Source organism: Ovis canadensis, chromosome X, assembly GCF_042477335.2.
Source record: "Ovis canadensis isolate MfBH-ARS-UI-01 breed Bighorn chromosome X, ARS-UI_OviCan_v2, whole genome shotgun sequence".
Classification (NCBI taxonomy): domain Eukaryota; kingdom Metazoa; phylum Chordata; class Mammalia; order Artiodactyla; family Bovidae; genus Ovis; species Ovis canadensis.
The window spans coordinates 136,480,501-136,504,621 of record NC_091727.1 but is presented as its reverse complement, the minus strand read 5'-3'; the positions used below and the strand labels follow the sequence as shown (position 1 = coordinate 136,504,621).

The 24,121-nt window shown below is 45.5% G+C and overlaps 1 protein-coding gene across 2 annotated transcripts in view; it reads right to left on the bottom strand.

Annotated features, from left to right (window-relative positions):
* The window catches only part of PCDH19 (protocadherin 19), a 125,579-nt gene extending 103,984 nt beyond the window's left edge, over positions 1-21,595 (bottom strand). Inside the window, exons 1-3 of one of the 2 annotated variants that reach the window (XM_070291062.1) lie at positions 17,925-20,738; positions 14,993-15,133; positions 13,989-14,316 (exon numbers count right to left, since the gene is read on the bottom strand). In XM_070291062.1, the coding sequence (XP_070147163.1) occupies positions 13,989-14,316; positions 14,993-15,133; positions 17,925-20,071 (2,616 nt within the window). In that variant the 5' untranslated portion in view covers positions 20,072-20,738. Of the gene's footprint in view, positions 1-13,988; positions 14,317-14,992; positions 15,134-17,924 lie in introns of both variants that reach the window. The other variant, XM_070291063.1, reaches the window with a different exon arrangement.
* Positions 21,596-24,121: the final 2,526 nt, after the last annotated feature.

The following is a 24,121-nucleotide window of genomic DNA, read 5'->3' as shown; positions in this document are numbered from 1 at the left end:
AATTATACTCCATGTGTGATAACCACAAACTTGCCAATGCTGAATATATTTTTTAATATCTTTCCTGAATTTGATAAGTAAAAAATGACATCTTGTTCATCAAATTATTATCTATGGTTTCCCTGAGGTAATGTGGATTGGTGAGAAGAGAGTTGTGAAAACTTCAATTCTATTTTATACACTCTTGTATTGCTTGACTTTTTAATAAGTATATGTAGTGTTTTTAATTAAAAGTTGATAATGTCATTTCATTGCAATTATTGGTTATTAAGATTGAAATATCTTCATATCTACTGGAAATTTGTACAACTTCTTTATGAATAACCTATTTATGTTCTTTTTATAATTGTTACATTGTAGTATTTGTCTTATTGATTTGTAAGAGCTCTTTATATTTTAAGGGCATTGTTTAAATGTCCCCTTATCCAAGATGTCTTCCCTGACCTTCCTAGAGAACACTCATTCCTGGTAGAACATGTGCACTTTACCCTTCCTTATTTTTTTTCCATATCACAGCCTAACAAATTATATATTTATTTGTTTATTGTTTGTACCCATAAAAATATAAACTTAGTGGGGAAAGGGACCTTGTTTTGTTCACTATTGTATCTCCAGCACTTTGAATAGTAACGAGCACACAGTAAGAACTTTATAAGTATTTGTTGGAGTAATAAATATAGGTTGTTTGGAATGTAAATTGAAAATATTTTTCTGATTCATGTTTTATTTTTTGTTTACCTTTTGATATCTGAGTAATACAGATATTTTAAAATTTTATGTAGTCAGAGCTGCTGGTATTTTTCTTTGTGCTCATTTCCACTACTTTTTAATGCTTTTGAAGTTCTTCACAATTTCAAGAGTAGGTGAATACTTATGTTTTCTTCTAATAATTTTATTATTTGAACTCTCATCTTTAAGTTTTGACTCTCTAATCCATGTTGAATTTGTCATATAGTGAGAAATAAAAACTTTTTAAATTGTTAATCAATTATATGGCATCACTTAGTGAATAATCCTTAGTTTCCCCATTAATTTTTTAAATGTGTTTAAGTTCGCATTATGTCTCCTCAATGACAATATAAGCTATAAGGGTAAGTACTGCTTCTACTTCCTTTATCCCTCAGGGCTGAATACATGCTGGTCAATAAAGGATGATATACAAATATTTGGTGGATGGATGAATGGGTGAATATTTTTAAGCCAACATATTCTCTTGAAAAAAGTCTAACTAACTAAACAGTAAGTCCATTCACTAAAGTCTGGAAGCAATCCACACAGAGGGCCAAGCTTTACCTAGAATGAATACCCTTTAAATCAGGGCACAATAACCACCACAGAAACTGTATAAACTCATGAGTAACAAAACATAGTAACACTTGACACTGTACAGAAGCAATTGCATAGAACTGGCCCTGCCTTCAAGAAGCCCCTGAAAAATATTCTTCAGGGAGCTTAAAACTAAAACAGAGCTTTCCAATAGCTCTCCTACTGATCTCTCCTTCCCCTGAAATAGCAGTTTACTTTCTGAAAGAAATAGATTGCTTTGTTACAGGTAGTGCCCCAAATCCTACTGAATGCAATCCACCAGCCTCCAAGATGCATTGGGTTTAATAATTCTGGAATCAAATCTGCTTTAAAAGAAACTCTACCTCATTTTTGGCTCTCAAGCAAAACCTCAAGTGCCCCCATGTGTATTGATTCTATAAGGCTCAGTTATCTGCCTATGGCCTGAAATTAAAAACAACAACAACAAAAATACATGTTTTTATTGAATTTCAGCTCTTTGCTGACTGTCTATATCAAACAGCAAAGTGAGCAAAGCCATGGTGAACTGCCTCTTGTGCCAACAAATGCCCCAAAAAGAATGACGATCAGGAAAATATATTGTTGAGCATAAACAGTAGCTAAAAAATATTTATCTCTCTTGCAAGGTATTAAAATGAGAAAACTTTCAAAGTAGAAGCTTCAAGCAATTGCATTAGAAGTTGCATAATTCAGTTAGACTAACCTTAGAATGGAATAAAAAGCTGCTTATTTCCATAACGTTGGCCTTTGACAGTATGAAAGGTTAGATAATTTATCATGATATACAAAACAGTTCTCAAGAATACCAAACTTAAAAAGGAGGTCTTGGTGACATACAGCTCTGTGAACCTTTTGGTAGTGTGATAATCAACATAATTTATACTTAAGTGAATTTGTGTTCTTCTCAAAGGTCTAGCTTGCCAGGCAAGAGAAATGTATCTTCTACTCATCCTTAGAACAGATACAGACCAACTGAAGCAAAGTTAGGGTACTCACTGTTTCCTTTATGACAGAACTCACATTGAACAAGGAGACCCATCTGACTAGGGAGGCTACGAAGTTTTGATATACATATGACTCACATTAGACAGAACATCTTGCCCTCATGTAAAAACTAAAGGGCTATGTGTCTTGTGTCACCTGTCATAGTTAAGGCCCTCAGTCTCAATACCACCTACAGAGCAGCCATGGCCATCGCAAGGACTCAAGCCCTTCATGAAGCCCTCAAACCAATGCTGCAGAATTCAAAATCACACCCAGAGCTACAGGAGAACTTGGCGCTCTCCTGACACAGTCCCCTCAGACATTCATTTCAGGGTTGGTGTCATTTGGCATCTGTTTGGATTTTTCAGAATTTTCAGTGTCTTAGAGTCTCACTTCTTTCGTAGTAATAGATTTCAATAAACTAAAGCTCATCTTTTATGAGGTTTTTAATTTTTTCATGTTTTGCTAGTGACCTCCTCCCCTATTACATAATTGCAGGCTTCTAGACTATCTTTGGGAAAACAGTGACTAGGGGCTGACACACACATTACGGATAACTGTCCCAATAGCGTTGGCTAAGCTCAGAGAGGGAGGAAAGCAGGGTATTGCAAGTGTCACACACATTTTTTGATGCCATGTCTCCAAATACAACACCACGCACAGCAACAAACCTTTGCAGTTCCGGACTTTTTTCTCCACCTTCCAAGATCACTTCTTGAGGGTGCTAGATGATCAGATGTCTATCAGTTTTATAAGATTTTGCTCTATCATGCCATTACACAACATAGAGTTTGTACAAAAGCAGTTTAACTATCTCTCCACTTGATGCATTTCCTTATTGTATTTCTTGCTGCAACAAAACATGTGCCTTTTTTCCATTTCTAAAGAATTACTAGTAAATTACTAGAAAGAGTGACCTAGAGGTGTAAGAACATGCATTCCATTAGCGGGCTCACAAACCACAAGAAAATTGGTGTTTCTTAAGTAGTATTTGAGATTTGTTTCTAAGGAGCCATAACTATCATCAATTGTTTTGCAATTAAAATATTAGGCAAAATCTCCCTATAAAAAATTCATTATTTAATACTAAGGCCATCATGTTCTCTCCCCTAAGCTCTTAGGAACAAATGTTGCCATTAGCATACTCTATCACTCAAAAGTCTATACTTGAGAAAATGGAAATGCACTAATTAAAGAAATGATCAGGATGGTGAGATCAGAGTCCATGCCAGTGTTCTGAGTATGGCGAACCTGTGTCCTCACTATGGCCTCTGTGCCTGGCAGCACAAAGAAGGGAATCATTCTTCCAGCAAGTCGTTTGACACTACCTATAGCCAGATGCTTCTGTTTGTCCCTGCATTTCCAGAGCTTTGCAACCCTAAACCATGTCAAGTTTCAAACATGGATGCTAGATTACAGGCATCTGTGTGTGTGTGTGTGTGTGTGTGTGTGTGTGTGTTTGCGTGTGTGTGTTAGTAGCTCAGTTGTGTCCGATTCTGCAACCCCATGAACTATAGCCAAGCTCCTCTGTTCATGGGATTTCCCAGACAAGAATTCTGGAGTGGGTTGCCATTTCCTTCTCCAGGGGATCTTCCTTACCCAGGATTTGAACCCAAGTCTCCTACACTGCAGGAAGATTATCTTTTTCACTGCCACTAATTTTTTTTAAGTTGCTTAAAGGTTAAGTCAACCACTGGGAATGTAGTCTGATCTATTCTCCCCACTCATATGTCCCACTTAGAAAAGATATGGTTTTGCAGCAAAGTCCCTGTACACATAGCCAGCTCAGATTTTCCTGAGCCAAGTGAATTAAAGAGGAAGACTTTAAACAGAATTATGCCTAAAAAGACAAAAAGAAACTGAGCCTCAGAAAATAATTTCCAAAGAAATGAGATTCCCTATAAGGTTTTCTTAAACTTCACTGTATGTACAGCAATGGTTATTCGGCTGCTTCCTACTCAGAGCTCTCAATTAAAAATAGTGTCCAGGAGATCTGTCCCTGGGCTATATCAAATTTGGGTGCTCTAGTCTCACATTTGAGGGATCACACCCCTCTGTGATGAGGCTTATAAGCATTTCCTCAGGGAGATAACCAGTAGAGTGTCAAAGATTGGGAAGGTGGCCTCTGAGAACCTAAGATCATAGACGTGTACAATCAGGCCAGCTCACAAAGGCTCTGTCACCTCAGAGGAAGAATAAGTGGGTGAGATAGCAGATATGTTCCCTCGCTCTCTCTTTCTCAGTCACTCTCTCTCTCTCTTGCTCTCTCTCTCTTTCTCTCTCTCTCTCACACACACAGACACACACACAGACACACACACACACACTCCCCTAAAGGAAGAGTCTGACCTTTTGATTGAACGTATCTTCCCATCAGCTTACACAGGGAATCCATTTTGTTCAGAAGAGCAGACTATACAATCTGAGACGAAGTGCCCTTCATGCTCTGAAAATCAAATTTAGGAGCAAAAATAATCCAAAAAGCAGAGACTGCCAAGACCGGTGCTGGTGGCAGTGAGGGAAAGCAGCTTGCCACAGAACAGTGGCCAGATGGGGCCCGGTGGGAGCAACTAGAAACTGGCCACCCTGGCACTTAGAGACTTAATGGAGCATCCAGAGACTGTGCACGCCACTGCAGCGCTTAAGCATCTGACATGAAGAAGCCCCAGTGCTAGGCCATGGACACTGAGCTCAAGGAGAATGCAGACTTCACACCAAACTTCTTGCCTGCTTCAATACCAAGTGGTCTGCTCAAAACTCGAGATAACTGCTTGTGACATCTGTCTGTCAATTTACTCTCTCTCTTTTTTTTTTTTTTCTCAAAAAGTAATTTTATCCCTCTCCAAAGGCTGAATTTAAAGAAAGTTTAAGATCGCCTTTTCATTTTCCAAAGTAATTCCCAGGCTCTACTCAATCCAGGAAACTAATATTGACTTTGGAAGCTTTCAGGACCTGGAGCAAAACAATGAGAGCCCTCCCTTTCAGAAGTGAGCTCAGGAAGCCAAGGCAAAAGAGCACCAAAAATATTCCTGGTGGGTTTCTCTTCTTCCATTTTCAGAGTTGCAAGGAATGAATGGAGAGAGAGGAATAAGATGGGAAGAGGATAGCTGTAAACTTTTATTTATTTTTTTTAAATAATCTAAAGCAAATATAAATGTTAACATTTGTTAAATCTGACCAACATTATCTGTCTTCTCTGGACACCATATATTTTAGATCTTACATTTTTCAAAAGCTTTGTAAATCTTAACCAGTGTGAGGAATTGCACATTAAGCAAACAAGACGTGAAAAATGCAGACTTACAAAGGAAATCAGTAAGAAGTTGATTATTCACATTATGCAAGTGCTCTTTCCTTTATGAAAGACTCCAGCACAGGGTTTTGATAGGAATGCCATCACTATGATTAACGTGGGGTCTAATTTCCAAAACAAGTACTTTGCCGCTGGACAACTTTTTAGGAACCCAACTACCAGCCAAAGGTACAGCCGCAGGTCTTGCTGTGGAGTCCAATCAAGTTTTCTGTTATGTGACAGAAAGTACTTGGAAACTGCAACAGAGGAACTGCTATCAAGCACAATGGAGTCCAATTTGGCCCTAAATGATGTGTGTCTGGGTAAGTCACTTGCCTTCTCTGCAACTCCATTTTCATGATGGGTAGAAACACTGGTCCTTTCTGACACCTCTTCCAGGAGTGCTGTGGAGCTGTGTGGTCCTAACCAATATGCTGACGCACAATCCTGAATGATGCTGAATAATAGCAAATGAGATTTCCTCATGGAAGCCCAAGTTCCGAGAGCTGGCAGAGCTGTTCTCCAGCTTCAAGCTGCAGTACTTTCCTCCTGGTTCCCTAGCAGGCTGGGGGCAGTGTATACCCACTGGAAGCAGACTGACCCTCACCATGCAGCCCACTCAGAGACTACTCATAACTACACAACAGCCAAAGAGGAAATGTAACTTGAAGAGCATTTTCCTCTACAAACAACTGATCCTCTGGGATTTTCACTTCAAGTTTCCCAATTGTTCAAAGTAAATGAGGCTCACATTAAAGGCCAGCCAGTCACACATCAAGAAATCAAGCCTCCTCTCAGTGGGGGAAAATGGCCGCTCCAGAGTCAACCTCCTGCCTCTCATACACATGCCTCTTGTACAAATGGCTTCATTTACTCACATCTGAGACACTTGATCCAGCTAAGCTTGACCTCCCCTAAGCCCTGGAAGCTGAGATACACATACAGAGGGGTAAACATCTCAAACTTCAAGCAGACGCCTTAGATCCACTGCAGCACGATAATTGAAAGACTCCAGCTTTGCCAGGAGGTGACTTCATCCTCTTTCAGTCTTCCAATTCCTAATAAGCAATCCCCCCACCCCATAGCTTCAGCCTCGGAGCATGATATACTAAAGCCACTGCAAAGACTATGGCAAAGTTAAGGAGGGAGAGGTCTGCAGCTCCTCTCGCCTTAGAAATCTGACTGAGAGAAAAACCCAGGTGGGGCTACTGGGACCCAAAACAAGTGGTCCTCTGATAAGAGGAATTCCAAAGTCTCAGAGCCCACTATGGAAAATGTCCTGCCTCCAGTCCCCTAGGGAGAGAAATCTCAGGATCATTAGCAAGTGCTCTGGCTGAGCTCAACTTTAGTGAAGGTGTATGGGGAGAGAGGTGATCTCTAAGGTAACCAGTTAATTGCCAATAAGGAATGATAATAATAAATTAGCAAATACTAGTGTAAACTAACTCAGTTCTGTGGCAGTTGCATGGAGACGACAGAGGAACAGTTTATTCTGGGACACATCTTGCAAGCGGATCCCCTCTGGGAAATGCACTGCCTGGGCTAGATGTGAAACAGACCAATGAGATGCAATGTAGGCAGCGGGTGGCCCTAGAGTGTCTCTCAGTTCAGAGTGGAGCCTTTGATATTTTTTTCAGAAAACTGGAGTGAGCTTTGAGAAGATGTGGGCTGCACTGTTTTCCATCGCTTCCTTCTGCAGCCTGAGGGAGTACTTTCAACTCTTAGGGATAAGACTCAGATGGCTCAAAACGAGGCAAGTACAATAAAATTGCTCACTGAAGGTTTTGTCGGTTTGTTTTAATTGGAGGTGGTGATTTGTGTCATTACCTTGCCATCCAAACCAGTCTCATCATACCTATTAATTTTCTAGAGACTTCTTAATCTGACATCTGATAAGTTTGGGGCTGCTTTTCTACCTCCTTAGCTCAGAGTTCCACTCAAAGCACTGCAGATCCCTAACTTTAAAACTGTTTTGAGGAAACAAAACATGGTGAGCTATTTCCTTCTTATTTTTCTTCAAAGCATAACGGATGTTTTAGTTTCATTATTTGAGCTAAGTTACCATGCGCTGAGGCTTTCAGTAGGATAATTAGAAGCATTCAATTTGGTCTGCTACATACATCCTGGTCCTGCAAACTCGTCCACTGCTCTTAATACTACACTACTACTTATGAAAATTCTCTGTGAGTGACCACAGCAGACCACACACACACCCTGAGAATGTCTCACATCAAAGATGCTACAGTTAGCTAGTTAAAGGAGGAAAAATAAAAAAAAGGGCTCAAGATTGAGTTAAACCAAAATCTATAGCCCTATGTACCCTATGAGTTGAATCCTGGAAGCTCTTGCCCACTATCACTGGCTTAGAATTTTAAACTCCGAAACATTCAATATTGGAAAAAAAAAAATTCAGGTTAAAAAATGTCTCACCAAAGAGACTGGATGTTTGGCTACTTCACCCCTCCTGAAGGCAAGGAGAGATCAAACCAGCAGAAGAAATGAGTTTCGTTTTCATCCTCCAACAGTGACTATGGGCTGGGTGATGAAGAGTAATGCAGGAATGCAGTACAAAACAGTAATACTTTGTAGCCTACAGAGGTATCCGGGAGGCATGCCCCCATTCCATAAGAGTGGAAGGAAAGTTATTTGACATACCGAAGTGTCAAAATATTGGAATAATTTTAGGAAAATCATAGCAATCTGACAAAACTACATTCTCTCTTCTCCATTCTCTATGTTTTCAACCTCTTTCCCCCTTTCTTTACTCTCCCCCAACTCCAAACACCCATACATACACACACACACACACAAACTCTCTTATATATACTCTAAGTATGGACTAAATAAACCAAAATGCCAAAGAACGCAAATCTCACCTTCAATTTAAAATATTCAAGAGATACGTGACATCACTAATTCTACAGAAGTCTTCTGTAAACAGCAAAAGCATCCTCCACGTTCCCTCCTCAAATTTGCATACATAACCACAAAATCCACACAAATGATTTCCTGACCAACATCAGAGGAGAGGGAAATGACCTGTGCGAGACGGTCTCTGTAATTCTAAAGGCTGAGTTCCAATCCAACTCATTCCTTCTGCTGGTAAAGCAGACTTGGGTGGACTTTTTCCTGCCTTCTGGAGGGGTGAAACAGTCAAACATCCATTCTTTTTGGTGAGGCATTTTTTAAATTTGACTTTGTCATATTGAATGTTTTGATGCTCCATCCCCTCTGCCTTTACCTACCTAACTTCATTTAAAGTCACATTCCCTTCGGTTTCTAGAGTCAACAATGTTCAGATGTGACTAGGTCTGCACACTGATGCCAAAGTTACTCTCACATCAGCACCAACCCTTAAGAACTCAACAGTCAATCTAAATCTAAATGATGGCAGGGCTGCCAGGGGAGGAGGAGCAGGAGAGCACTAAGGAGGCTGGCAAAGTTTCTGCAGGTTACAAACCCTTTCTTTTGCTTACAAGGAACTCATGTAGGGACTCAACTTAAATAGCTCCCCAATCAGACTATGACCTCTGCGGGCAGATGCTACATCTTATATTTCCTTATAGCTCAGTCGGTAAAGAATTTGCCTGCAGTGCAGGAGACCCGTATTCGATCCCTGGGTTGGGAAGATCCCCTGGAGAAGGAAATGGCAACCCACTCCAGTATCCTTGCCTGGAAAATCTCATGGACAGAGGAACCTGGTGGACTGCAGTCTACGGGGTCGCAAAGAGTCGGGCACGACTGAGCGACTAACACATACATACCACACAGTTGAGCACACAGTGGACACTCAAACTATGCTTACTGATTTGGTTTATTCCATGATGATAAACGTCAAAGTATGATGGACAGTTGTGAGAAGAGCTGTCCTCACTCCTCTCTAATGCCATTGCCAGTAAGGTTTGTAACTGACTCTGAAGCTAATGAGGTGAGTGAGTTTACAAAGTTGCTCCGCAAAGGAACCTAATGTGTAGTGACCTTTGGTTCCAGTCTGACAAGTAAGAATATAACATATGCTCAGGAAAGAGATGTTCTCCTGAATTGCAACGAACTGTTTACTTGCCTGTCTCCCTGTAAGCTCCCTGGGGTCAAGGATCGAGTGTTTTTATTTTTGTATCCTTGGCAAGCTGTACAGGGTCTGACATGTTCTAAGTGTGCAATAAATGCTCCCGGGTTGTTAATGAACAAATATAAAATGATTTAACAAAATAATATACAGAAAAATGGATATGACATAATAAGATTTAATACAGAAATTTCTAATGAATCTTTTAAATACCACATCATAGTATTCATCACTCTGTGCTATAATAGCTTAATAACTGTTGGTTTCTTGGGTGGATTAATTAATAATTAATTAACTAGGAAAATATAATGTAGGAAATATATTAGGATATTATTGTCCTAGTAATATCCCATTGTATCTGAAAGTAGCATTTATCACTCCATACCACAAGTCACCTATTTTTTCATCTCTTCCATTACAATGTTCATTCTTTGAGATCAGAGAACATCTTTTTCATTTCCCTAACACTGGATGCCTATAGGAGAACCTATACAAAGACTAGACAACAAATATTAGTTAACTGTATGAATCAGCCATCCTTGTCTTCTGTAGATTTCACTGAACCTAAGTATTCTACTAAGTCCATGTTCAACAGTCTCTGTTATGGAGAGAAAAGAAGAAGTGTCAATTTCCCCATGTAGGACTTTGTGATAGACAAAGGTTAAACGACTTGATTCATGCTATGCTATGAGTGGCTCTCTCCCCTTTCTGAATGGGTTTGTCGAATGAACGCTCCAGGACTACATATTAGAAACACATACTTAACCTCGCTGTGCCTAATATATGCTGTGTTGGCTCTGAATAGCCCTAGATAATAGATCTGTATGATTTTGTTAACTAAGAAAACATCTGGTTTTGTGAGTAAGAGATGGGATTAGAATTCAAATTTTCAATGGCTTTTCTAAACAACTGAAGCAATATTTGGTTTCATTTTACCCACAGGAGAATCTCAGAAAGAACACCAAGATCTTAGGTCAACCATTCAGACATAGCCAAATATCTCCTGCCCCCTCGAAGCATCCCAGGCTTATGTTACCCAGGCTTACACTTCTCTATTATCTTGAAATGACTGCACAGTCACCAAGCCCTCAGGATTCAATCCTTTTGTCCATCTCCACAAGCAACATCAGTCAGCACCTGAGTCCATTACCTTGGCATCTTTTACCTCCTTTGTTTAAAAGTCCAATATGAATACTCTAACCAAACCACATTGTAGGCCTTCTTTACACAGACACCAGCCTAAATTCCTCTTTGGTTGTGTCTATGGAGTCACACTCAAGTGTACAAGCCATTACAGTAGTCACTCTTCAATTATCATCTGGTGAACAGATCTATGATTCAGGGGGCACCTCTGTCTCAGACCCCTTACATTATATAACGTCATATTATTCCTTGGATCAACCTTGCATGACAGATGTATCCATTTTGTAGACGAAGAAACAAAGACTCAGAGGTAGTCCATAGCAGGACATGTCTTTCAGATTCAAAATCATGGTCTATCTGATTCCACTACATTGTACTTACTACCTTTCCGTCTCTATTGCTGAACTCTTGGTTGTCCACGAGTAGTTTTCTACAAACTCTATGGTCTAGTCCCTAGTAAGTATTCACTGACATTCATAATTATAACTGAGCCTACCTAGCATAATACTGGATTTTCAGTAAATCCTTATTTATAGATGTATGGACTGACAATATTGGAGTTTCTATTGCCAGAAGAAGATCCGTTTTTCATTAAGAAGCACTGCTTTTTGGCCTCATTACTGATAAGAAATATTTTTCAGGAACTAGGAAAAACAGTCGATAAAAGTGGTTCTAAAACACTTTGCCCTACGAAATTGATATAGATACTGTGAGGCCATTTTCTATGCATCCCAGCCCAGGTATGTCTGGCTAAATTATTTCTGAGCCAGGAAAAGTGTGGAAGGTGTCACTGAAATAGCACTGCACTCTCCAGAGTTACAGAGTCCTGAAATGTGGTCGTCTCTCTCTCTCTCAATATCTATGCTCTGTGAGTCTCAACAAGTCCCTTATCATCTCTGGAGCTCTATTTCATCATCTACTGAAGGACAATAAAAATACCTGATTGTAAGAATCACAGAAGACAACAGTTGTGAAGTGCTCTCCGAGTATATAGTATTCCTTTCATTTGTGGCCTGGAAGAGGGCATATGCCTCCAAGTGCATCAAATTTCCAACCAAAGAGGGACTTAAGCAATTCAAGGAAAAATGAAATTAACTTAAAAACTGTTATTTATAGCCTTCCACCCAGCCACCAACTCACCATCATCCATATTACTACCCTACTATCCTGAAATATTTCAAGAGCCAGCAAACATCAGAGCACATACTATGTAAAAAAATACTTCCATTTGAAAACATTCATTCCGGGTAAAGAGAAACAGAGCTAATACAAATGCTTAGTTAATTCTGAAATTTTAATTATTCGTGAAAATTTCTACATCCTCATTTGTCAAATGTCACCATAAGAACTATTAAGCAATAACAAAGTGACTTTTTTACTTTCTTTTTGTTTGCCTCCCTTTAACCAGCCCATCCATAACCACAGCTAAGCATGTATGCTGCTACTGCTGCTAAGTCGCTTCAGTCACGTCTGACTCTGTGCAACCCCATAGACGGCAGCAAACCAGGCTCCCCTGTCCCTGGGATTCTCCAGGCAAGAACACTGGAGTGGGTTGCCATTTCCTTCTCCAATGCATGAAAGTGAAAAGTGAAAGTGAAGTCCCTCAGTCATGTCCAACTCTGAGCAAACCCATGGACTGCAGCCTACCAGGCCCTCTGTCCATGGGATTTTCCAGGCAAGATTACTGGAGTGGGGTGCCATTGCCTTCTCTGAAGTATGTATATGACCAAACAAAAAGCAAAAGTAGGCTTTAGGAGGCTGAATCACTCTCACACTAGGAAACTGACCCTCAAGCATTCTAGGGTTCATCTACCTTTAAGACTACTTGTTGATTATTACTTAGCCACTTTAGCTGGCATACGGGTACCACAGGCTGGCAAGCATGCTGTATTTGCAACAGGTGGTAGAATTCATATCTTACTAGACTGCCAGACAGGTATTCCAAAGGCTCAGACCTTAAGCTCCCACTCCCAACATCTATCCCTACAAAGGACCAATATATTGGGTTATCAATCAAAAAATGGGCCAAAGAACTACACAGACATTTCTCCAAAGAAGACATACAGATGGCTAACAAACACAGGAGAAGATGCTAAACATCACTCATTATCAGAGAAATGCAAATCAAAACCACAATGAGGTACCACCTCACACTGGTCAGAATGGCTGCTATCAAAAAGTCTACAAAAATAAATGCTGGAGAGGGTGTGGAGAAAAGGGAACCCTCTTACACTCTTGGTGGGAATGCAAACTAGTACAGCCACTATGGAGAATAGTGTGGAGATTCCTTAAAAAACTGGAAATAGAACTACCATATGACCCAGCAATCCCGCTGCTGGGCATACACACCGAGGAACCCAGAACTGAAAGAGACACGTGTACCCCAGTGTTCATCACAGCACTGTTTACAATAGCCAGGACATGTAAGCAACCTGGATGTCCATTGGCGGACGAATGGATAAGAAAGCTGTGGTACATATACACATTGAAATATTACTCAGCTATTAAAAAGAATACATTTGAATCAGTTCTAATGAGGTGGATGAAACTGGAGCCTATTATACAGAGTGAAGTAAGCCAGAAAGAAAAACACAAATACAGTATATTAAAGCATATATATGGAATTTAGAAAGATGGTAATGATGACCCTACATGCGAGACAGCAAAAGAGACACAGATGTAAAGAACAGACTTTTGGACTCTGTGGGAGAAGGTGAGGGTGGGATGATTTGAGAGAATAGCATTGAACTACGTATATTTTCATATGTGAAACAGATCACCAATCCAGGTTCAATGCATGAGACAAGATGCTCAGGTCTGGTGCGCTGGGATGACCCTGAGGGATGGGATGGGGAGGGAAGTGGGAAGGAGTTCAGGATGGGGAACACATGTACACCCATGGCTGATTCATGTCAATGTATGGCAAAAAAAAAAAGCCCCTACAGTAATGTAAATTAATTAGCCTCCAATTAAAATAGCCTCCAATATAAATTCAAAATAATAATAATAATATATATTGGGTTACACTTTGCCCTGAGAAGCACAGGTAGCAAACCTTGACTTCAGAAATGGGCATAGGCAGAGAAGTTCTCCCCACCCCTGCCAGGGAATGTGTCACCATAGAGGATAATGGAATCAGGGGAGCAGCAGGGGATAGAGGCCAAGGAGGACCTCACAGAGGCGCTTAGCTACACTCACCTCGGGCAGAGGCATGCCATTGATGATCAGGTCTGGTTGCTGGGGGCCCTGGCTGTTGAAAGAGTGATGGTAGATGTGGTTGGCGCTGGTATTGCGGGTATTCTGGTTCTCCACGTTCAGGAAAGTGCTCTCAGAGCGGCGGCAGCCCAGAGGAAGGGTCTGCTGGTGGTAGTCGAAATAGTTGAGAGAGGAGGTCAGGGAGGAGCAACTGACAACATTCATCTTGTCTGTCTCCTCCACATCCCGGGGTACCAGGCGGATGTCATTCTTACTGATTTTTTTCTTCTTGCTTGATTTCTTTTGATGACCATAGGAGTACTCAGCGATTCTATGTGATAGAAAAGGCAGCATGTATCGCTAACGCCCTCCCAAACCATGCATCAGTTAATAAACATCAAGCACCCCAGAGGGTTGCACCCCACCTCTGCTCCAGCTTCTTATTCTGGCACATCGCATCATCGGGTTTCTCCCTGTGCTTTTTACATGCGAAAACAAGCTGAGGGCCATAAAGTTTTTACATTAAGTAGTAACCTCTCGCTACCCCTTCCTCCTCAAAAGTTTGGATTTGGAATTTCTCCTTGTGAGTGGCCATTTAACAAGGGTGTGGGGACAGGGGAAGTTGAGCCTATGGGAGAGAAAGCATGAAAATGCTCAAGTCTGGAGCTTCCCTGGAACCCAAAGGAACTCCTGGGTGAAATAAGCAGCAAGTCGTAATTTATCAGAAGATGACAGGAAGGAAATAAAACCTAATCCCCTTTCCAGTTCCTCCAGGCAACTGCCATGTGACAAACAACCTCAAGTCAGGTTCCTTGCTGATTGACCTGATCAGTTTTCGACTGGAGCACGTCAGACCCTTTTCTTTGACAAATCCTCAGCTCCTCTCCTCCACACCCTCCTTCCCCCTGCCCTAGCCCTGCTCCCTTCAACTCCGCACCCCACCCTCTCGTCTCCTCGAGAAATCTGATAGCCAAACCCATTTGAATGAGGGGGAAAAGCCTTTTTACCTCTTTCCCCTTAGGCTCACTTTCTCCTCAGCCTTTTTGTCTTGCTCCTCGCTAATGGGAGAAACCGAGATGCAATGCAGACACTTGCTGTTTTGTCCTTTTATAAAACAGCCGAGGAGACAAGTGATGGTTAAACAATTACTGCAAAGGAATTTAAAGGTTAGTGCATTCAGCATCCTTCTCGATTCAGGTGTACCTACAAGCAGCTGTGCTGCAACTGGAACATAAAGAGCTCAATTTAATTAACACTGACAGAGACCCAGCAATGTGCACCAAAGACACCAAGCATTAAGAGAGTTGTCCCCAAAAATACATTTAAATGTAGCCAGATTCTCAAAGTCATTTATTACTTTGCATATAATGATTCAGCTTATTGTCTGTAAATTCAATTTCTGAGCAATAATCAGGAAAACAATTGGGTTAATAAATAATACAGGTTTATGTTTACAAGGGAAAAGATTGTGCCTGTATTCTCACTCGACAAAGCTAATTGTGTGAGTATAAAAAGGGAGCCCAATTCAAGCAGCAAGTGCAGATAGATCATCTCACAAGTCTCATAAATGAATTCATTTCAGGAAGAGGCTCTGCAGAGGCTGAGAACAAGAAACCTCTGCTTAATACCTGGAAAGAGAAGCTCTTGAACTTTACGTTTCTGAAAAGTCTGAGCAGATGGGAAGATTGCATATCTCCAGAGGCCCATTCTTGCTCTGTCCCCAGGATCTTCCCGCACCTGTGCAGTCATATCAGCCTCACCCTTACACTCTGTGCTCAGGCAGACTTGCAGAGAGGGCGAGCTGATGCTACCAGGGCTTGGGAGCAGAGAGAATCCCAAAGACCCCAGGACTGGGCTTGATTTTCTTTTCTAGTCTGTTTAAAATCAATGGATAGTTCTAATCATTTCATTTACCCATGATGGGTAAGTTTGGCAATGCCCAGTCCAATTATTCAGCTGAAGCATTCATTGCGACCCCTTTCTGTATTGATCAAATATTTAATTAAACTGTACTTCATTAATCCCAAACCAGTGCAGGGAACAGAGCTCTTTACAAAATACACATATGAGTGAAGCTGGAGAGCACTAAGATTGCCACCCCCCTCCCACCAATTCAAACGCTCTCCTCCCTGTTTAATGATCTCCCTGGCAAGCTCTCAGAATGAGCTCTCACTTCAAGTCATACATCACCAAGAGGTGGCACAGCTTTCAATATCTTTATTTCAAGCTGATTTCTTTTTCATCAAGAAAGGGTCTTATGCGTTTACTTTATGCTGAGGAAATGGCTTTAAAAGAGTCCCCTCTATCATTATCTCCATATAAATAAAAGTTTGTAGACCCCACATTTTTCTCCTATAAAAATTGCCACTGGCAGTCAGAGGTTTCAAAGGTAAGAGCAATATTAATTTCCATTTCTCCCATCTGAAATGACTCGGAGCTGAAGGAAAGAAAAGTCATGGCCATTTCACTAGTAACAGGATTAAAGCATTTATGAGGCATTGCAGCTGCTCTTTTATGGTACCTGATTGGTATTCATGTGTGGTTAGCATTTGTCTACTAACTTGTGTAACGCAGAGAATAGTAAAAGGGAAACAATAATTGCATGACTGTTACATATTCAGGGGGCTCTGATTCACAGAAGTGTGCATTTCAGTTGGTGTCAAATACAAATCAGACCTACAGGAACATATTTTGACTGGTTAACATGCAAGCACAGATGGCACAAAAGACACACTGGATGTGTAGGTGTGTTGAAAGCACACACACACACACCTTCATTGGAAATAGCAGCATCATTCATTATCAGCAAACTAAAGAAACAACTTTTTTTTTTTCAACCGTTTCGATGAGACACTGCTGGAAAAAAAAATTCCATGTATTATCCTACATTGGATATTGTAAGGAGGGTCAGCAAGACCCTCCAAAGTGCTGACCAGGAAACCTTTTTTTTTTTTTTAATGACTATGTGTTATTCCAGTTTCCAAATTTCTTCCCCCTTTCTCTCTCTTCACCTTCCCCTCCCCCATCCTCCCTCCCCCACCCATCTCTCTCTCACTCATACCACACATATACCCTGCACACATTGCAAGGGAAACTGTAACAAAATAGCTCATAGTGACATCCACTGGTAGGGACCAGCTCTTAGTACCACAACAGAGTTCCATATTAGAGGAAAGAGCCATCAACTCCAGAAAATTGCTATTTTTAGTGACACATCTGGTGCAAAAGTCCTGTCCCTCATTGGGACGTTTGGTGTCTACCCAACAACCAGATATTTGAAAACATATAGATGACTGCTAGAATTTCACTTCACATAGCAAGATGCTTGAGGACTGGATACAAAACAAGCCAAGGACACACTAAAAAACTCTCATCACCTGCTTCCCCACATACTCCTGTTCTCTCTTCCTCCCACTCTAAGGTTTCCTAAGATTCCACTCACAGGCTCTCTTCAGAGTTTCTCTCTGCACAGGACAGGGCAGCTGCCAGCGCTCCCTTTCCTTTCAGTACTTGTCCCCAAAACTCTACAGCCCCCAAATCAAGTTGTGTTACTTCAAGGTTTTGCCAAAAATCAACCTTTCTCTCAAGTCTCTCTCTCTCTCTCTCTCAAAATCTCTCTTTCCCATTAATTTTTTTCCGGCCATAACTTCATGGAGACAGCTGTGCAAATTTTAAAATGATAATTGCTTTTCTGCTCATCATCATTATGTGACAGAATCCATTGGAACAGTAAAAGGTTGTCTTCCAGCAAATTGTCAGATCAAAAGAATTGATCAGCTGGGGCTAACACAAATTCCCCTTCCCCCGCAAAAGAAGCTGCTGTAAGTAGGATGCATGCATTTAAATAGGAAACAAAAGCATTGGGATTTTCACACAGAGACACAGATACACCTTATTCACCCAAGACAAAGAGGGAAAGAAAGAAAAAGTTGGCTCTACCTGCAGTTGTAGGTCCGGATCTCTTTGTTGTCTCTCTTGCACTTGATCGCCACGAAGATCATAGTGACAAAGAGGATGCCAGCAATGGAGCCCAGGGCGATAATGAAAATCAGAGACAAGTTCACCGAGCCCATCGACTCTTGGGCGTCGAGAGCAGGGGACAGGTAGATTAGGACGAGCGCAGAGGCGGAAAGAGACGTCTTGCCGTGGTCGTGGGCCACCACAATAAGCTCATAGGAAGCCTTGGAGCTCTCGCTGAAGGTGCGAGTGGTTCTGACTTCGCCATTGATCTGGTCTATTTCAAAGAAACCGCGGTCGCCCTCTGTCATGTCATAGGTGACCCGGCCATTCTCTCCCTCGTCGTAGTCATCTGCTTTGACAACGGTCACCAGGTAGCCTATGCCTGAGTTGCGGGGGATGTAGACTTCCGCGGTGCCGTTGATTAGCGGCGGGGCGGTGATGACTGGGGTATTGTCATTGACGTCGAGGATGATGACTCGAACAGTGGCATTGCTCTGCAGCGAGGGCAGGCCGCCGTCCTTGGCCAGCACCTTGAATTCAAATGCCTTGGTCTGCTCATGGTTGAAGGATCGCAGCGCATAGATATCACCCGAGTTGGGGTTGATGGAGACATACGTGAAGACAGGCATGTCTCGCACCTGTGACGGCACGATCTGATAGGAAACACTGCCATTGAGACCCAGGTCGGGGTCTCGTGCCGACACCGAGAGCAGATAGGCACCGGGTGTGTTGTTTTCCTGCACAATGACCTGATAGTAGGGCTTAGAGAAGTGCGGGTGGTTGTCGTTCTCGTCTGTGATGCGCACGGTAAAGGACTTGGCACTCTGCAGCATGGGCACGCCGCCGTCGCGCGCCTGGATGGTGAGGTTGTACTGGTCATGCTGCTCGCGGTCCAGGCGTCCGTCTACCAGGATAGTGGAGAAGCTCTCATACTCCTGCAGCCGAAAGGGCACGTTGCCCAGCAAACGGCACTGCACGCGCCCATTGAGGCCAGAATCTCTATCAGACACCCGCACCAGTGCAATCACGTAGCCCGGGGGGGCGCTCTCGCTCACCTCCACCAGCTCGCTGTTTACCGACAGCAGGTTGATGACCGGCGGGTTGTCGTTGGTGTCCAGAACGCTGACGGTGACCTTGCAGTGTGCCGGGATGGAGTTGGGCCCCAGGTCCTTGGCCTGCACATCCAGTTCATAAACGTGGCCTTCTTCATAGTCTAGGGCACCGGTGACGGTGACCAGGCCGCTGTGCGGGTCGATCTGGAAGAGCTCTCTAGTGCGGTCATTGACGTAGCCGTAAAATGAGTAGACCACCTGGCCATTGGTACCTTCGTCTGGGTCTGTAGCGTTGAGACGGATGACGGGAGTGTTGGGAGGTGAGTTCTCTGGCACGCTCACTGAATAGGTGGACTCTCCAAACACCGGGTTGTTGTCATTGGAGTCGGTCACTTTGATGCTGAGGCCAACAGTGCCCAGGTGCGGCGGGTCGCCGCCGTCGAGCGCAGTGATGCGAAAGCTGTAGTGCGACTGCGTCTCGCGATCTAGACTCTTCTCCACCACGAGTTCAGCGAAGCGCGAGCCGTCGCCGCGGGTCTTGATCTCCAGGCCAAATAGCTCGTTCGGAGTCAGCTCATAGGTCTGCACCCCGAAACTGCCCGAGTCCGGATCATAAGCGCTGTCCAGCGGGATGCGCGTGCCCGGGCTGGCCGCCTCCGAGATCTCCAACTCAATCTGTGCCGCCGGGAAGCTGGGAGCGTTGTCATTAAGGTCCTTGATCTCCACCTTGATCACGCAAATCTCCATTGAGCTGGACATGACCTCGAGCGAGATGATGCACTTGGGGCTCTGGCGGCAGAGCAGGTCACGGTCGATCTTCTGCTTGGTGACCAACAAGCCTGAGCTGGGGTTGATGTCCACCAGGTGCGGAGCCGAGTTGGACACCACACGGAAGGCAGAGGCCTGCCGTGGGTCCAGTGCGAAGCCCGCCTCGCGCGCGTCCTTGGCCACGTTGGCGATCACTGTCCCGGCGCGCTGTTCCTCTTCTACCGAATACTTGAGGTTAATGAGGGCGGCCGCCTGTGTCCATAGCACAGCCAACAGCAGCAGCACCGGCAGCAGGAGTGACTCCATGGCTGCGCGGGGCTCTGCCTGGCCTCGCCTCTCCACACCCCTCCGAGACCGACGCCGCCGGCGCTCCAGCTTCCCGCCGACTCGGGACGCCTGTTGCGCGCGCCCCGGGGCCCCGGAGGCCGCGGGAGGAGTCCCGCCCAGGGCGGCCCGGCGGCGCGGGGGGGAAACCCGCGCCGGCTCCAATGTTGAAGTTGCGGCGGACCCGGCGGGGGCTCTCGCGGGGCCCGGGGGCTCCGAGGGGCCGAGGGAGCGCCGTGCGGCCCCGAGCCCCCTCCCTCCAGCCCGGCTATTCAGTTTTCCCCCTTCAAAGTTAGCCCGGCGCGACTGGCCGAAGCGGCGCAGGGCTGCGGGCGGAACCGCGTCTGAGAAGCCGGATCGACGCGCTGCTGAGTCCGGACCGCACTGGAGGCGAAGGCGGGGAGTGCAGTGCGGGTACAGCCTCTCAGGCACTGCCCGACCCGCCGCGGCACGCCGGCACTGGGGCTGGTGAGCACGCTGTCTGTGCACCTGGCATGCGCGAGGATCTACCCCCGGTGCCCCTGGCTCACTGCAGAGACAGCACCCGCCTAGAACGCGCCCTCCGGGATCCTGGGGGGCCACGCTGGCCTTTTCGAGGCCTGTTGGGGAGAAAGGGGGGTCGCAGGAGGGAGTTTGAGTTGCTGTCAAGCGCCGCAGCCGTCAGAGTATCCGGCTGAGCGGGATGGCAGTCCTCCAGCCCGCAGAAGACGGGGGAGGGGATAGAGGCTGCCGAGACGAGAGCTTGCTCCCTTGCACTGTGGTTGGCTTCAGAAGGCTTGAGGGGCGCGTGTGTCCAGGATCGGAGGTGGACACGGAGTCACCCCCACTGAGCAGCTGGACTGCGGACTTCTGCGTCTCAGAAATTAAAGTTACTAATGCAGCCCGAGGCTCCACGTCAAGTCTATGAAAACCGGCCGATGGAAATTTGTCCAAGAAAATAAAAGTCCAGGCTTTCCAATGGCCGGGGGGCGGGGTGGGGGGGTGGGGAGGAGGGGAGGGAAAGCAACAACAGTACCGGCCAGGAGAGGCGGGGCCGCCGCCGCTGGTACCAGGGGCTTCTCCTCCTCCCTCTGTCTGGACTGGGGTGTCGCTCCAAGGGCCGCCGCTGCCGGGGGAGGAAGCCCTCCTAGCTCAATCGCATGTCGCTGGGGTCCGCCTCAGCAGCTGCCACGGTCGACGGTTATGTCGCCGCCAAAGTTTACTTGCGGGAGCTTCTTGATTCCATCCTCCTGGAGAGGCGCTGGCTGCGCTGCGTTGGGCTCACACCCTCCCCGGCGCTCGCGGGCATGGGAGGTCTATCTCGCTTTCTCCTTCTGTCTTGGGCTGTGGGTGAATGTGTGAGAGAAAGGAAGAGTGAGTGTACGGTGCGAGGAGTGTGAGTGGGGAGTGTGAGAGAGCAGGGGTGGGAGGTTTCGGATCTCGGATGAATCCGCTCAGCCGGAATGCCGCGGGGCGCAACGCGCCAAGGGCCCGGGCCAGGCTAGGGACGCGGGTGCCAGTGCCCCCCAGGCAAGCAAGGGATGGTGCGCGAGAGCCGTGCTGCCGTCTGCGCCCGCTCGTCAGTCTCCCTTCTGTGCCTGCCGCCGCCGCTACTGCTGCTGCTGCTCCTGCCGATGCCGCAAACTACTGGCGGTGGAGTCTGGAGAGAGCAGGAGAGAGCCGGAGCTGCTGAGACAGGCTACGCCAGGCACTGGCCAATCAGCGCTCAGCCCAGCGGGCCCCCGCCTTGGGGCGGGGCCAATGCGCGGGAGGGGGCGGGGCCAGCCGGAAACTTACACACTGGCGGGACCAAGTGGTACCCCGGCCCGCCGAGGCAAGGCAGCAGTCTGGGAGGCCAGTCAGGCCCAGCAGGGGCCAGAAGGCAGGGTGGAGCAAGTCGAGGGGTGTGCTGGAGCTGCAGCTGAGCCTCCCCAGGAACTGCGCGCCTCTCGTGTTTGTAGAGATTGCAGGAGAGATGAGGATTTCTCTCGGTGTGTTTATCTCCCTCACATATCTTCATATTTTGAATATAACATTCATATTCATATTCTTTCTCTCCCCTCCTCCCGCCCTCTTTTTCTCTTCGCCCTAGGTTTGGTCTGTCGGTTTCTCTTTCTTCTTCTCGGTTAGTGGAAGGAAGAAAGGGAAGGAGAAAGCGCCCCAGACGTGGTCATTCATCCAGCTCTTGGCCAGTGACTCTTCAGCTAAGAGCCGCGGCAGCCATCCTCCCGGACCGTCATCCCATCCCTCCTTCCCGAGCAGACCTGCGAGCCTCCACCCCCACCCCTGGCGCAAGCAGGGTCCCTGACCCGGTTCGGTTCGCTCTTGTCTGTTGTCTGTTAATCAAATGGGATCTGTGGCGCAGGGACTGAGCCACCCAGAGGGCTGGACATATTTCGTTGCCCCTCACCCAACCCCACTGGAGAATTTAGCTCCCTATAAATAAACTGTACATTTGAGAAGAGCAGGTGGGCGGACGCCGCCGCACCGCGCCAAGCTAGGAGAGCCGCGAGCCCAGCGGGAGCTGCGGAGCTGGTGCGCAGTCTACGTTGGTCGCCGGCAGCTGGAGCCGGCGCGGATGTGAGGGGCGCCCCAGCTTTCCTGCAGTACCTCAGTCCCAGGAGGCTGCCAGCTTCTCTCTGGCGGTGGTGGCGATGGTGGCTGGCGTGTGTCGGTGCTGAGAAGCGGGAGGCCGGCGTGGCCGGGGTTGATATCAAACGGCTTCCCTTCTGGACTGAAGGCGCCCTGGGGACAGAGGGGGACTCCTCCCTGGCCCGTCCTGATTCTCTTAATTAAGGTCATGGGCTGGAAGAATCAAAAGTACTTCTCTGAACAAGTTGGGATGTTTTGTTTTTTCATCATAGATTGGGGGTGGAGGAGGGCTGGCTTCTGAATTCACAATTCTTGCAAGAGTGCATCACCCTTCTGAGTGAATAGTCTTGGATATTTGGGAGTCTTGGGTGAGCAAATTCATAATTAAGCCAGAGACACTGGCCTGAGCCTGTGTGCTTAAAATGAGACTCACTTTTGCCCTTTTAAAAACATTAAATAAGGGGAAAAGGCATTTGAACACATAATAGGTTTTCTCAAAACTGCCATGTTTTTGCAGAGAACAGCCTAGCTGCTTTTTAAAAATATTTCTTTTCCCAAGAGGAGCTAGTTTAGCGGCCTTTACTTTGGCAGGAGGAAGAAGAAGACAGCTTTCTCCCTCAGAAAGGAATTGTTCTGGGATTGAGTTTGAGACCGCCCCCCCCGCCCCCCGCCCCAACGTGCATCTGAGACCAAGGGGAGGGCGCAAAGAGCTTGATCCGCTTTCCGCGTGGGGGTCGTTTCACTCTCTCATATTAGGATGCAATTCAGCCCAGAACATCTAGGAGAAAATCGAAGCATCTGTAATGAGTATCATTTAATTTGGTCATTTAGAGGTGCAGGTGAACAACAGAGTTGTGACTCGAGGGAGCCGCGTGGCCCGCCTGCTTTTCCGCAGACCCTGCCTGCCGAGGACAGTGACAACATGGCAGGCAACGCGGATGCACCTCACAGGCTCCGCAAAGAAGGGCTCCATTTGATTTATCGCAGTTATTTACCTTTGATGCCAGCGAGTGGGAATGAAGTGCATCTTGGTCTAATTAAAACGGCCTAAAAGGCATTTGAAATGGGCTGCTATCTGATCACGGGATATGAGTTCGGCATTTGGCAGCGTTCTAAAATATTGCTTGGACTATTTAAACAGAACAATTAGCAGCATGCTAAAATGTTTGCATGCTATGCTTAGAAGCTTTAGCTGTAAACTTTAAGGCGATCTGTTCTCCTTTAAGTCAAAAAAGGATGATGCTGCTTCCTTGTGGCGAAGGCTGTCAGGAACCCACTGATCAATAAAAGTAAACTGGCGCCTCCATGGCTTGACTGAGCGGGAGCAAAGAGTCTGAGAAGTAGTCTCGGCCATTAACAATCCCCCAGGTAACGAGAAATGGAAGAATTACTCAGGTAAAATGATTATCATTGCCGTGGCATCTGAAAAGACGCACACAACAAGATAAGAGGGCTGAGGAT